At 49.6% G+C, this 13,646-nt stretch overlaps 8 protein-coding genes across 8 annotated transcripts; 4 read left to right on the forward strand and 4 right to left on the reverse strand.

The window, feature by feature from the left end:
* Positions 1–1,059: 1,059 nt before the first annotated feature.
* On the forward strand, positions 1,060–2,798 carry CTRU02_212390 (cytochrome p450; the record flags this gene model as incomplete). The annotated part of the gene is made up of 4 exons (XM_036726979.1): positions 1,060–1,926; positions 2,011–2,325; positions 2,388–2,575; positions 2,636–2,798. The coding sequence occupies 4 exons, from the start codon at positions 1,060–1,062 to the stop codon at positions 2,796–2,798; spliced, it is 1,533 nt and encodes a 510-aa protein (XP_036581223.1).
* A 1,189-nt stretch (positions 2,799–3,987) lies between these two features.
* CTRU02_212391 (short chain dehydrogenase reductase family) lies at positions 3,988–4,887 on the forward strand (the record flags this gene model as incomplete). The annotated part of the gene is made up of 1 exon (XM_036726978.1): positions 3,988–4,887. One exon carries the CDS (start codon positions 3,988–3,990, stop codon positions 4,885–4,887), a length of 900 nt encoding a protein of 299 aa, XP_036581222.1.
* A 712-nt stretch (positions 4,888–5,599) lies between these two features.
* CTRU02_212392 (transaldolase) lies at positions 5,600–6,896 on the forward strand (the record flags this gene model as incomplete). Its single annotated transcript, XM_036726977.1, has 5 exons — positions 5,600–5,639; positions 5,689–5,876; positions 5,934–6,243; positions 6,301–6,457; positions 6,515–6,896. 5 exons carry the CDS (start codon positions 5,600–5,602, stop codon positions 6,894–6,896), a joined length of 1,077 nt encoding a protein of 358 aa, XP_036581221.1.
* A 73-nt stretch (positions 6,897–6,969) lies between these two features.
* On the reverse strand, positions 6,970–7,878 carry CTRU02_212393 (uncharacterized protein; the record flags this gene model as incomplete). Its single annotated transcript, XM_036726976.1, has 2 exons — positions 6,970–7,680; positions 7,744–7,878. 2 exons carry the CDS (start codon positions 7,876–7,878, stop codon positions 6,970–6,972), a joined length of 846 nt encoding a protein of 281 aa, XP_036581220.1.
* A 741-nt stretch (positions 7,879–8,619) lies between these two features.
* On the forward strand, positions 8,620–9,405 carry CTRU02_212394 (uncharacterized protein; the record flags this gene model as incomplete). The annotated part of the gene is made up of 3 exons (XM_036726975.1): positions 8,620–8,695; positions 8,881–9,273; positions 9,326–9,405. The coding sequence occupies 3 exons, from the start codon at positions 8,620–8,622 to the stop codon at positions 9,403–9,405; spliced, it is 549 nt and encodes a 182-aa protein (XP_036581219.1).
* A 299-nt stretch (positions 9,406–9,704) lies between these two features.
* CTRU02_212395 (uncharacterized protein) lies at positions 9,705–10,714 on the reverse strand (the record flags this gene model as incomplete). The annotated part of the gene is made up of 2 exons (XM_036726974.1): positions 9,705–10,461; positions 10,578–10,714. 2 exons carry the CDS (start codon positions 10,712–10,714, stop codon positions 9,705–9,707), a joined length of 894 nt encoding a protein of 297 aa, XP_036581218.1.
* Positions 10,715–10,993: 279 nt separating this feature from the next.
* Positions 10,994–11,227, reverse strand: CTRU02_212396 (uncharacterized protein; the record flags this gene model as incomplete). Its single annotated transcript, XM_036726973.1, has 1 exon — positions 10,994–11,227. One exon carries the CDS (start codon positions 11,225–11,227, stop codon positions 10,994–10,996), a length of 234 nt encoding a protein of 77 aa, XP_036581217.1.
* Positions 11,228–11,290: 63 nt separating this feature from the next.
* Positions 11,291–11,659, reverse strand: CTRU02_212397 (uncharacterized protein; the record flags this gene model as incomplete). Its single annotated transcript, XM_036726972.2, has 1 exon — positions 11,291–11,659. One exon carries the CDS (start codon positions 11,657–11,659, stop codon positions 11,291–11,293), a length of 369 nt encoding a protein of 122 aa, XP_036581216.1.
* Positions 11,660–13,646: the final 1,987 nt, after the last annotated feature.

The following is a 13,646-nucleotide window of genomic DNA, read 5'->3' on the forward strand; positions in this document are numbered from 1 at the left end:
GGTCCGAAAAAGCCTTCTCTCTGAACTAACATGGTCGCCAATTACTGTTTCACATGCAATCTAATGTTTCGTGGGCAAATGAAATCCTGCAGACACGGTTATTCCAGGCACAAAGTGTACTCAAGAATTTTGCTTATCAGTCCGTTCAAACTCATACGTCACATCATTGGGGTTGATCTTTGCGACACACAGACACTACTTATTGGTACTGAATTAAGAGAAATGGACTCATGTATTTGCTATTTAAGACTGAATCAAGAAGTCCGGGTGCAGTAAACTCTGCCATAGCCCTCGTCTGCGATGTAGGCTAAGTCTTACATCTGCGCCTTGATTTGCACCCATACTGCGGACCCAGACCTTGGGGCGTTATCACTTGGATGCAATGGTACTGTTTCATAGTTTATTTCATTCGATGGCTGGCAAGTGAATCGGGTCATGAAGAGCAATCGTCATCGTGTCACCCAAAACGCGACTCGCTCAAGGATACTTATGTCAACGTATGAAAAGCTGAATATGGAATGGCTTATCACCGACGGCGGAACAACACTACAACCCAGGCCTTTTCTTACAAATAATTACCTGTAACGGGGTTGGATAGCGGGTGTTTTCATCTGAACAAATATTAAGCGATGAAGATACTGCATCTGATGTCGGGCTGATCTGTTCTGGTCTGAGCTTCTCAACGTTTCGTATTCAGACTCAATCCCATCCCGCGTCGTCAAACATTTAATTCGCCAATCTAGGAATGTACATCAACCCATATCAAGAGTCATGGCAACCCTATCCCTGCCGGAACCCAGTAAGGCCGACGGGGTGGGTCAGAATCGTCCTAAAAAGTGCCCGGCGCCTCGTATTATTCGGTTTGTACGAACACATCATAAGTGGCTGATCGCATTGGCAATTGCATGCATGATTGTGGGTAACTAGGTGTAACATCACTTTAAAAAGAACGCTATCTGCAGGCTCAAGAGTAAAGCCCAGTAACTGACATCGTTCCTTTTACGCCTTTGGAACGATAATGATGGCGTTACAGACATCCTTCTCAACAGGCTTGATAGCATGCCTTGTAATTGTGAGTCCAATTCAATCACAATTGAAGCCAGAATAACTAAGAGACATCGCCAGGTTACACTCTATATTGCATCCTGGACAATATACAACCTGTTTCTTCATCCCTTGCGAAATTACCCGGGTCCTCTGCTTTTACGAGCAACACGGCTGGGCTTTGGCTACAAGCTCATTGGCGGTACTCTGCCTTTTGATGTCCTGGAGCTTCATAAGAAGTACGGCGATGTTGTACGTGTAGCCCCTAATGAGCTCTCCTTCAACAATGTCGACGCCTGGAAAGATATAATGGGGCATCGGAGCCACGATGTCCCTGAATTCAAGAAAGACCAGATGTTTTACCGCCCAACTGCAACAATACCATCCTCCATCGTCAGTTCCAATGGGCGAGACCATGCAGTCCTAAGACGGCAGCTGTCTCATGGATTTAGTGAACGTGGTCTGAGAGAGCAGCAGCCGCTTGTCATGAAATATATAGATCTCTTCATTAGGCGCCTCCATGAGAACTGCACCGACCAGAAACTGGTTGACCTTCTAGCGTGGTATAATTTTACTACTTTTGACATTATTGGCGATCTAGCGTTCGGCGAGCCCTTTGGTTGTCTAGAAAAGTCAGATTATCATCCATGGATCCGATCGATATTTACCTCAGCTCGCCTGGGAACTATAGTGCAGACAGCAAGTCATTATCCTTTCCTCAAAAAAGTCTTGTTCAATCTGCTGGCGACAAAATCCGCAAAACAGACCAGAGGAAGAAACTTCAATATGGCAAAAGAAAAGTTGCAAAGGCGTATCGAGCTAGGTGGTAAAGAGGGTAGACCTGATCTGATTGAGGGTTTGCTTAAGAAAAGAGATGAGCTAGTGAGTGCCAGCTGGCCAACTGCTGAAACCTTCTCCCAATGGGCTTCCCTTCTTTTTTAAGAATTGTTACTAATGAATGCCTAGAACTTATCATTCGCACAAATCGCGGCAAACAGCAATACTCTCGTCATCGGAGGATCCGAGACAACAGCTACACTCCTCTCTGGTGCAACATACTACCTATTGACTCATAAGGAGATACTATCAAAGCTTACCGACGAAGTTCGGTCGGCTTTCAAGAGCGAAGAGGAGATCAACATCATATCGGTTGGTAAGCTGTCTTACATGCTTGCATGTCTAGATGAGACACTTCGCATGTATCCCCCTGTGGCGATGGGGCTTCCACGGGTGACTCCTCGAGAAGGTGCCGTAGTTTGTGGCCGTTATGTGCCTGGAAATGTGAGTTCGCTCCAGATTAAAAAGCATAGGAGCTTTTACTGTCACATTGTGTTGCGTTGATTGCTTATAAACCTCTGTGGCAGACGACTGTCGCCATTCACCAATGGGCTATTCATCATAACGAGGCGTACTTCAAGCACCCTTTTGGCTTTCACCCCGAAAGGTTCCTTGGCGATCCCGAATTCGCCTCCGATAATAGAGATGCATTTCAACCCTTTCACGTTGGAGCCCGTAACTGCTTAGGACGAAAGTAAGATTCTTCTGTTTGATTTTTTGATGTCTTCGAATGCTAACCAGACAATCTTGGAAGTTTGGCATATGTTGAGATGAGACTAATCCTTGCACGCCTTGTATGGAACTTTGACCTCGAGCTTGCTGAAGAGAGCCGTGGTTGGGTTGAAAGGCAAAAGGTTTTCATTTTATGGGACAAGGGTCCTCTGAAAGTTCGATTGACTCCTGTCGTAAGGGATTGAGAGGGATTGAGGGATGATGTCGTAGTGATTGATTTGCGTAGCGCTTCGGGATTCGATTTCACCAAAGAGTGCGAGAAGAGCAAAGTAGATTATTGAAGCACTTTAGAGCGTGAAATCAATGATGCATTTCCTTGCTCGTTCTTGAAAAGTCTCCCCCCTTCTTCTCTTATTTATCATCCACGTTTGGCGTTTGGCGTCTTTCATCAGACACAGGGCTGAGATACTGAATGCTTTGACCAACAGATCACGGGGTGATGAAGCAGAGCATCCACCAATCTGTCAGTTCCCAAATAACCCTTAATTTTTCTATTGAGAACGGAGATCTGAACACATGTAACAAAGCACATCACCAAAGTAACGTAAGATATGCAAGAACTGATCCAACTCAGATCACATCCTGTCTGGCTTCATGACGAACTGCAACTCGCGCCGCTCCACCCTGTCGGCTCCACTGAAGCTTATTCAAACTGAGAACGCTAATGCAGTTACTGTACAGTAACATCCTCAATTCCAGCCAATAGATGATCAATAACGCATCTGATTTTCTGGCAGGCATACTTCTTCCCCCACCCTCACTCGGCCACAGTTGACTGATCCAAGGATCCCTTTAATCCAGCAAAATTTACTGCTCAATCATTTTAACCGCATTCAATCGCTGCCTCAGGGGAAAAGGCTAGTCGTAATACCATGACGTAGGCTTCTTAATCTCATTGGAAACGCTTCAGTTCACTCACCCCCGCTTGAAGCTGATATTCCTGGGATATTCGCGTATACGGGGGTGTCTGGATGGTTCGATAAGGGCCTTCCCCACCTACCTCCTGCAGTTACTGTACAGTAACTAACTACATACCAACCTAGCATAGACCACATCATCAGAATCTCCGCCTTTCCTACACCCATTGCGAGGGGCAGTATACCCCAAGTCTAAAATCGGATGAGATGCCTCTGTCCTCCGTACTGCAGTTACTGTACAGTACACGCATCCACAATCAACAGGGATAGTTTGTTAGAGGAAAGAGTAAAAGACTATCATTGTCCGACAGCTTGCTTTTAAAGGAGCCCCCGTTGCTTTCCAGTCTCGTAGGCTCACACTGAACTCGAATCGTATCTTGTCTCTTAGGATTGCATTGAATAGAACTTTGTGCATCCAAAAGCAGACCTTGCGAAATCAAATTCAAAAGCATCCAACATGTCCGTTCCTCGTGAACAGCTTAAATTTCGGGCTCCTCCCTCTATGAAGTTGAGCGACGGGTCCGCCTCATCCTTGACAGCACCACTAGAGCCAGTACCCGCCACTCTTACACCGGCTGCGAGAGCAGCGGCTCGATTTGGCGTTAGTGGCAACGCCATCGTTACCGGTGGTGCAGGCGACATTGGCTCCGTCGCCTGCCGAGCCCTGCTCGAGCACGGCTTGCGAGGCCTCGCCATCTTCGACCTCCACCCTGAAGCAGGCCAAGCCACTGTCAACAGTCTCAAGACTGAGTTTCCCGAAGCTATAATCACCTTCACTAAGGTCGACGTAACCGATGTGAAGGTGGTCACAGAAGCCGTCGCGCAGGCTGAACAAGACATTGGCCCCATCAATATTTGTCTCTGCTTTGCAGGTATCGCGTTTGCAGCTCATGCTTTGGAAATCGCCCCAGAACAGTGGAGGAAGATGATTGAGGTCAATACCACTGGTGCGTTCCTTTGTGCACAGGCAGTGGCGAAGTCCATGGTGAGCAGAGGAACGGGGGGTAGCATCATTCTCATGGCGAGCATTTCAGCCCACGTTGTGAATTTCCCACAGCCCCAAGTCCACTACAACGCGGCAAAGGCTGCTATTCTGTCTGTGAAAAGCTCTTTGGCAGCTGAGTGGGCGAGATACGGTATCCGGGTCAACAGCATCAGCCCGGGATACATGGACACTATACTGAATGAGGGAGAGGGTCTTGAGGAGCATAGACAAGTCTGGAAGCAAAGGAATCCATATGGGCGTATGGGGCAGCCGGAGGAGCTGACGGGTGCTGTGATCTTACTGGCGAGCAAGGCGGGGAACTACATAACGGGGGCGGACATCCTCGTTGACGGAGGCATCAGTGTTTTTTGAGGTGCTTCGGAGACTTTGGTGAGGATGTGCCAAACCTTGGAGCGCTATCTTCATACGCAAGGAAATATATGTGCCAAATTTCAGACGTCAATTGCAATTGATTTGAGCTTTTTTAATTTTAAAAACAATGTAGTTCGTGGGCTCTAAGTTGTCAGAACGTGGTCTGTTTTCTGGAAACCATCAAGATATTCCATTCTGACGCGGCTGTTGTCAAACAACTTGAATGAACATTATTCTGGGCAGAACTCAGGAGCTTACTACTGTAGATCGAAGTTCCTGGGCCCTCTTCTTCTGGCCAACTTCCCATGGATCCCGGCCTGGGTTTCGGCCATGAATGTTTGCCAATGCCGTCTTGGGATACCGCAGATTGGCAGCGCATCTGCAGCGGAACGACCCGTACAAGGTACCCTACGCAGTCAATGGTGTCGGACCCTGGGATGTGTGGAGATGTTGGAACCCACAAAGAGAACCCTGTGGGCCGGTAACTGTACAGTAAGTGCATTAGTGTCTGCAGGAGCTGTACAGTAACCTCCAGCATCGGTGTAAGTTGACTAACAGCTCAAAGGACTGCTCTGATCAGGCCGCTTACAAACTCCAAAAGGATAAGACGAATTATGTATAAATGACCTCTTGAACTTGACGGATTGATCTATTTCCTAGCAACCACGCAAACCAATACATCTCAGTTACCAACCTTAACTTCGTCGCGAAAATGGGAAACACAACTTGGCTTGACAAGCTCCAAGAGCAACGTAAGTCCGCTCGAACTTCAAGACGACATATTTAACTCCCAAAATATAGTCAAGATTGATATCGACTGCGTGGACCCCGCGGAGGCCAAGCGCTTTCTCCCCTTCAAATTCTATGATCAAACAAGCAACCAGCGTCTGGTTTACGAGCAGATGATCGCTCCCGAGAACCACGAATTATTCCTCAAGACAGTTAAGGATGGCAAAGACGAGGGGTGGGAGGTGATCCTTGACCGCATGGTGAGTGGCCCATTCAGTAATCTTCCCGCAACATTTCTGACCATCCCCGACTCAAAGAGTGCTCTCCTATGCGCCAAGAACATTGAGAACATCCAGGGTCGAGTCCTGCTTCAGACTTCAGCTTTCCACGCTTACGACACGGAGAAAATCATCGCCCACGCCCGTTCCTACGCCCGGGAGTTTGAGAAGCTCGGCATCCCCAAGGACCGCATCTGCATCAAAATCCCCGCTACTGGTCCCGCTCTCAACGCGGGCCCGATACTCCTCAAAGAAGGCATTCGCACACTGGGAACTTCCTTGTTCTCTGTTTCTCAGGCAATTGCCGCCAGTCAAGCTGGATGCCTTTCCATCAGCCCCTATTACAATCGTGAGTACACAATCGCTCGAAGATGCTTTAGGATTTGATGCCTAACCTTAGAACAAGTGCCCTGGTATCACGCGGACAAGGCCAATCAGTGGCCGAAAACCGATGATCCTGCTCTTGAGCATCCCATGTCCTCGAGAATCATTCAGATGCAGCAAGTCTACAAGCGTCTCCGAGAAGAAACGGGAAAAGAACAGCCCCTGTTGAAGCCCGCAAGGTACACCGTCCGCACCATTGAATTGCTTCCCAGTAACTAACATCTTGAACCTCACAGCTTCATTTCTGCCAGTGAAGCCATGGCAATGGGCGAATTCGGGTGCGAGCATGCAACAATCCCTGAAGACATCCTGCTACGACTCTCTCTGCTTGATGCCGAGGCCAACCCGCCTCCAGGCGATGACGCTCCCAAGCGCACCGGCGTTCCATCTCCTCGTGTCGCTCACTTGGCGTCAACAGACCCTCTCGCTGGACCCAACTGGGATGGTAAGTTGGCGTCAACTGATGTTGACTATCTTGCAGACGATGGAGCGGCTTTGGAAAAGGCCATTGCAGAGGACCCTGTAACCGAGAGGGGCCTTCGCGAAGCGCTGGCGATGTTCCAGTCCAGTGAGCTGCAGAGCAAGAATGCTATCGAAGAGTTGTTGAAGCAGGCATAAAGCATCCGCTGGAGCGCGTTCATATAACAGTTATCTCAGTTGAAAAGAAATAAAATATGAATTAGGTGGTCTATCATGAATTTGGGTACTCTTTCTGCGAGGTTGTTTGCTGCAAATAGGATCCTGTGTCGCTCAGATCAAGTCCTCCAACCCAGGAGCTCGTGACAGTGTTCGCTGAATCAGTTATATTCCCTAATACCTGGTTGTCGAAAGAGACGCCGGATGCTGCGAAAGGATCTAGTAGGGGCATAGTTGGAGGCTGTCCAGAGTTATCCGAATATGGCATGAAGCCCCACGGGACCTGTTGGTAGTCCGATGCCGGCATCGTGACGGCGACTTCGTTTGGCAGCGGATTTGGCTCGTCCGGAGGGGATAATCGTGCCAGATATGCTTGGTCACCTGGCGTAAAAAAGCCATCTACAGGCAGCGATACGTCCTGATCTGCGATCCCACCTCCCGGTTGTAGATCTTCACTGGAGCCTTCAGCCCAGTTATCTCCAAAGCCGGCCGGAAATGTGCCGTAAACCTCATCCTTGACGCTCATCAGCCAAGCCATGGGCTCGGTGACAGGCCTGGCCTCCGTCAACGGGCCCCCGAACTGCGAGCGCATGGTGTTGATCTCGGAAACAAGCCGACGGTTCTCCGCGAGTAGGTCCTGCATATCCGCAGCGGCGGCGATGCACATGTCACGCTGGGCACGAAAGTGCTGAATGCTTTCGTTAATGATGAGCACTTTGGTCAACTTCCGCGCGGAGGCCAAAGGCGGGACTAGGCGAGCCAGGTCCTTAACAGAAAATCTTTTGTTAACTATGAGGAAACGATTGACCTGAAGCGACATAAACCGTACCAAAAAGTTCTCATTCATCTCTCCACGACGCCGTTTCTCGATTGCCAGGTTGCGAGCGTTTACATGGGGCGGTAAAGGGCGGGGACGCTTCCGTTTTTGAACCCTGCCATCATTCGTATTGGTACGGCCCGACATTGTGATTCAAGTGGATGCGACTCAAGAACAATCCGGTTGCAAGCTAAGAACGAGGGGAGGGTGATGAGTAGTAGCATCGACTTGACCGACCGCAGTGACAACAAGGGTGCTTTGGAGCTTCTCGGGTTTACCCAATTACGTAGGTGCTGCAGCATTTAATAGCCCTCCAGCTGGTGCTTCCCCTATATGGGTACTCATCGCGAACAGGAGCCCGCTTTTATGATTTGATACGGTTTGCGCGTGATTCAATAGTGCTGATTCGGTCGCATGGACCCGCTGGCTCACCAATGCTCTTGGGTGTTGTACTTTGAAAATCCGGCAGTGGTTTTTCTGACACTGTTGACACTGCTTAGACATTATGGTGTGTGGGAGGAAATAATCTATAACTCTGGGAGTCTAAATTATGGAACACTCGCCAGAATTAATGAAAATCAGTACAATGCAACATTATTCATGGGTGATTAGTGCATTTAAGAGGCGTAGGCGAAGGGGAAACGGCTGCTTCAGAACCTTTAGTTGCAATTTTCAACTGTGCATTATCGGCTACAGCGATTTCAAGTGAACCACGGTTAGGACCCACGCTCAACCACAACCGCGGAAGCTGCTCCACGTGGGATGGATAAAGTTCGCGATTCTCCTGAGAACTTCAGCAGCTCAGTTGTCTCGACGTGTCTTTGTCTTTACACCTCAACAGTCTTTTCATATCTTCACCAGCTGCTTATACTGTGACCTTCATTCAAAATGACAGCTACAGTCAAGACGTGGCGCGACAGCGCGTATCTCATCGTCTCCATCATTCAACTGACCGCCATGCTCCGTGAGTTTCTCCCTATATTGATATCATATCCGCCCATGCTGGGCTTTCAAAACACCCATTCTGTCAATCAAATCCAAGAGAGCCCGCAACTTAGGCATTGGCTACTTGTCCCCCCCTAAGCTTCTGCACCAAATTCACAACTCCCATCTCACGCCTCATGTGAGAACAAAGCTGACCCCCTCCAGTCATGGACCTGGTCCCCTTCTACCCGCCCTCTCTCTACACGACACCAGCGTCGCCTCTGCACTTCCTCCAGCTCCTGCGTGACTTTTACATCTCAACATACAACGACCCTTTCTTCGTCGCGCCCCACGCCGGCCTGCCCTCGTGGTACAAGCTCTTCACCTACCTCGAAACCTTTTACCAGCTTCCCATGACCATCTGGATGATCCACCGCTTCTCTCGACGCACCGGCAGCACCCCCGGCTTCGAGCTCGCCGTGCTGGTGTTCTCCGTTGAGTGCGTCCTGACTACGCTGACCTGCATCTACGACGTTTTCCACTGGGATCCTTCAGTGTACAGCGACGCCCAGAAGAACGTCTTCATCTTCAACTTGTACGGACCCTGGGTCATCATCCGTGAGTATTCGCCCCTTCCCGTGGAAAGATGAGTTCGAACTGACCGTCGCAGCGGCATTGATGGGGTTGGACATGTGGCTGCGTATTCTCAACCGCGTAAACTCTGCCGACAAGGCCAAGAAACTCCAGTAAGAAAAGGCCACCAAGCGAGTGTTTTTTTCTCTTCTTTGTTCCTGGTTTCATTAGGATATTGTACATTCATGCTCGGGGGGAGACCGCGCGCCGAATCCAGACGATCGATCCAAACTCCTTTTTCTCCCATAGCCCATGTATACAGGTTCCACGGCCATCGCTGGCCAAGTTGAATTATCCTTCTCCAAAAAAGACTCCAAGCATACGTCGAGTAACAGCCTTCAATAGACGGCGTTAAATGTACATGAATCGGAACAATCATACAATCCTCCCATCGTGAATTAAAAAAACAATTCTTTTCAGTCCATTCGCTTGGACACTTTGGAGTATCCCCACCCGTTGCCAATACCGTTCAACCCGTGTCCCAAGGGCGTCGCGCCGCCAAGTCCCCTCCCTTTCAACCTCTTAGGCAAGACGACGCCGAAAAAGTACGTTCCCGCAACAAGGACGCCAGCCATGAAGGAGGTCATGATGTAAAACACGGTACTCGCGTAAATGTGCCCGCCCATACCCTGCCACTCGACGTGTCCTTCCGTCTTGGGCAAGTTCGGTGTCGGAAACCACCTCACGGATAATCGCAGAGGTAACGGGTCGCCGATAACAAGCCTCTTCGTAAACGATCCGTCCATGTGACTCAGCGGACTCGTGCTGTATGCTGTGCCGGAATCTAGAACGCCAGAGTCGTGGGGCCGGGTGTGGTGCTTCGGCATGCTGTGCAGCAGCACGTTCATATGCGTGCTCACGTGCAGGTGGCTCAGCTGGAGCGTGCCGGCGAGGGCGAAGACGAGGGGAATGTATTCCTGCACGTAGGGCTTCTCGCCGATGACCTCGACATGGGGCGCAGGGCGGGCGGGCAGGCGACACGAGAGCGGCGCATCGTTGTGGATGTAGAACTCGAGGAGATGGAAGAAAGGGTCGGTGATCATGGGAATGGTGCAATTCAATTCGCCTTCGTGACCGTATTGGAACTCGAGGGGCTTGTTCGTCTCTTCGCAGACAGGGAAGGGGATCCATTCGATTTCGTGGTTGGAGTTTTCGATGTGTTCACCTGTTTCCCTGGGGAAGTGTTAGCTGCTGTTCATAAAGCGCGAGCTGGCCAGAGCTTTGGACGAAAGCTGGCATCGATAGCACTGCGCACAGCCTGTGGAAGGTCACCGATGGGCACGACTCACGAGCTTCGATTCATGCACTCTACGTGGATGGGTGCGAGGTAGTGGTAGGAAGGGAGGCCATCTTCGGGACGCGCCGTGGCCAGCCGGGCCAGACACAACGCGGCACCCAGCAATAGATGCGACAACGAAGGCATCATGTCGTGAGGTTGTCGTCGGGCAGCCAGCAGAAAACGAGGTGGCCTAGCAATGCGACCGGGGCATTGTCTGGCTCGGGAGTGGACGTGTGTGACGTGGGGGACTAGCTTTCCCCAGAGCAAACTGGAGATCAATTAATCAAAAGGTGACAGCTGTCACGCCCACCAGGAGCTTGGTCCTTGAATTTGGCCCCGGCCTAACCACCCTGATAAGGGATGACAAGTCCACTTTTTCGGTATCACGTGAGTGGAAGCTTGGTTCCAACTTCACCTCAACCCCCTCTACAATTGTCTTGAAGAGAAAAACATCAACAACAGCGAGAACGAAATTTTTGAAAACAGCATCAAATTGATCAAACCACGCCCGCTCGCGCTCTCAGAGGTCACTTTGGGCATAATGTCATCCTCGGCATTGATTCTGCTCCCAAAGAGCCTGCTCGTGGCCGCGGGCGGGCTCTGACCACGAAAAATTCGAGAGCAAGCCACAAAGTATGACACGTCAATAGACAACACCATCGACACCACCGCGGTTGAGTCACGGGCTATCACGTGAGCACAACGACCAAGCCCAAACAAACATCAACACCACAGCCACCGATAGGTTATGGGTCGCCTATCACCCCCGACAAAGTTTGCAACGTCCCGCGACAACAACGACGACAAGCCCGACAGAACGGTATCACCTCCTGCATAGAGAAAGCACCAGACACCAGGCATGCTACGATCGATGCCACAAAATACTACAGTTTGCAGACAGATTGGTCCCCTGTCGCCCCCTCCGCGAAGAAGGATTGTCGCCCCTTCAACGTATGACAATGTCTGCGGAATCTGTGTACGAGCTCTCATACTTAGTAATCGGACGAATCGAAGCGGTTGGAGCATTGTATTTTGCGGATTGAGTCCGACTCCAGGCGGTGGATGGAGGTGGTGGTCGAAAGATGGAAACATAGAGCCACATAGGAACCCAGCATGAGGCAACAAAAAGATTTACAGATTCAACTGAGATATAGCACATGCGAGTCTGAGAGGATGCGGACAAGATAAAGAGACGAAGCTGAGGGCTGGGGGGAGACTATAGGTATACAGAACCAGACATGGTGCCTAGCACCAACAGAACCGAAGTAGGAGGACGCGAAAGAAGGATTCTAGAAGGCAACACCAAGCGAGAGAGCAGGCAGGAGGACAACAATCTTCAACAGAGGGCATAAACACACAAGAATAGATAGCATAGTGGGAGCTTGGGGACAGCTGGTCCTGATCCAACAACAGGGCGAAGTGGGGCGTCGCGGTTTATCGTAGATGCTTCGGCTGTCTGCCAAACCCCGCTTTCCGGGCATAGCTGCTAGCATAAGAGCGGCTTCATAACCGTGTAGGAATCAATCAATCAATCAATCAATCAATCAATTGTCTTGAAGTTGCTGAAGAGATTATGGCTGTGACGAACTCGGAACGAGTTGAGTGAAATATTGATAAACTATATAATGCAAAGACTAACTAACGCAACTAAACTGACGTATGTCGGCAATGAGTATCTGAACCTTCTTTTAACAACAGCAACTCACCAGTACCTTTGCAAAACCTCAGAGCCCATGGCCTGTTATCCACGTTCAGTATCCGGATCTGATCTTGCATGCGTCTTCTTTTCAATGTTTCTGACTGGGACGAGTTTATATCAACGTTGTCTTCAAACGGGCTCTCGTACTGGTTCGGATATTGCATCAGTTCAATCCATTTACCAACCAACCCGCTCTCAGAAGTGCCCTGCTCATCAGACCACTCCGGGAAAGAGAAAAAGTTCGTCACTTTTTCTGAAAGAGTGAAGTCATCTTTTTTGTTCTTGTTTTCCGGGCTGGTCGCTTGTCCTTCACATGCTGCTTCTTGCCACAAGCCCTGGATGGGCATCAACCCCGCAAGCTCAGGAACAAGATAGAACAAGCGTATGTCAGCATAGCTAGACAGACATACACTATAAATTAAGTGCTCTTCAATGTCGCTGACCACCGTTACCATTTCCCTTTGCCGCTCGAGCTCCCGAAGGGCATCCGTGTTGGCCAGTGACAGGGCTGTCAGGACAAATCCTAAGTCGTCAGGGAACTCGTGCAGAATCCGCCATAGAATAAACACCATCTTATTTAGTGGTCTTTCAGTTCTCGATGATGTTAGTTTGTAAATATAACGAAAATATTTCTCCAGCAACTCATACTGCTTCGTTTTATATAGCTCGGCGGGTATCCATAGGCAGAGATGTATGTATGTTGAAATGTCGTGTACCCTAAGAATAACTACCAATGCGCCGAACACATGGTTCCAAAGGGCCAACGCATCATCTGGTTTGCCTTTCTTGATAAGGAAATTCGCAATTTGAAGCCCGAGGCCGACTTCAGCTCCGATCACCCTCATGGGCATCCGAACATGATCAGAAGCTTTTGGGTGGGCCAAGTACACCTGAGGCGACCCTAAAAGAAGTTTTTGAAGGTTTGAAATCAACCCATTCATATGCCGACTCTCGGCGTTAAAATGAATTAGCCGTCCAGAAAGAAGTAAATCGTCGAGGGCAACATTCCGAACTGTGACTGGATACTGCGCAGGAATATGCTGGACACCCTCGGGTGCATCCACTGGTTGAATTTTCCGTCTTGATCTCCGCCTTGTCTTGCCATGGCAAACCTGTGCACTGTTTCCCGGCTTGGAAAGAGTGTTCTGTAAGTTCGCGGTATTGTATTTAAACCATTCCCACTTTTTGAATTGTCGCTTGTACATTCTTTCACTTTTTGTGACTGAGCGGTTACTAATGGTCACCTGTGGACAGGTTGCCTTTGGTCACTTACGTTGCGAAGAACGAATGGTTTTGGAACATCTCCTCCATCAGCATTCCAAGATTCACATTCTTCACCATGTAAAGATCGTGAATGATGGCCCTGAAACAGCTCCAATC

This window comes from Colletotrichum truncatum (genome assembly GCF_014235925.2).
Source record: "Colletotrichum truncatum strain CMES1059 chromosome Unknown Contig_0008, whole genome shotgun sequence".
NCBI classification, from domain to species: Eukaryota; Fungi; Ascomycota; class Sordariomycetes; order Glomerellales; family Glomerellaceae; genus Colletotrichum; species Colletotrichum truncatum.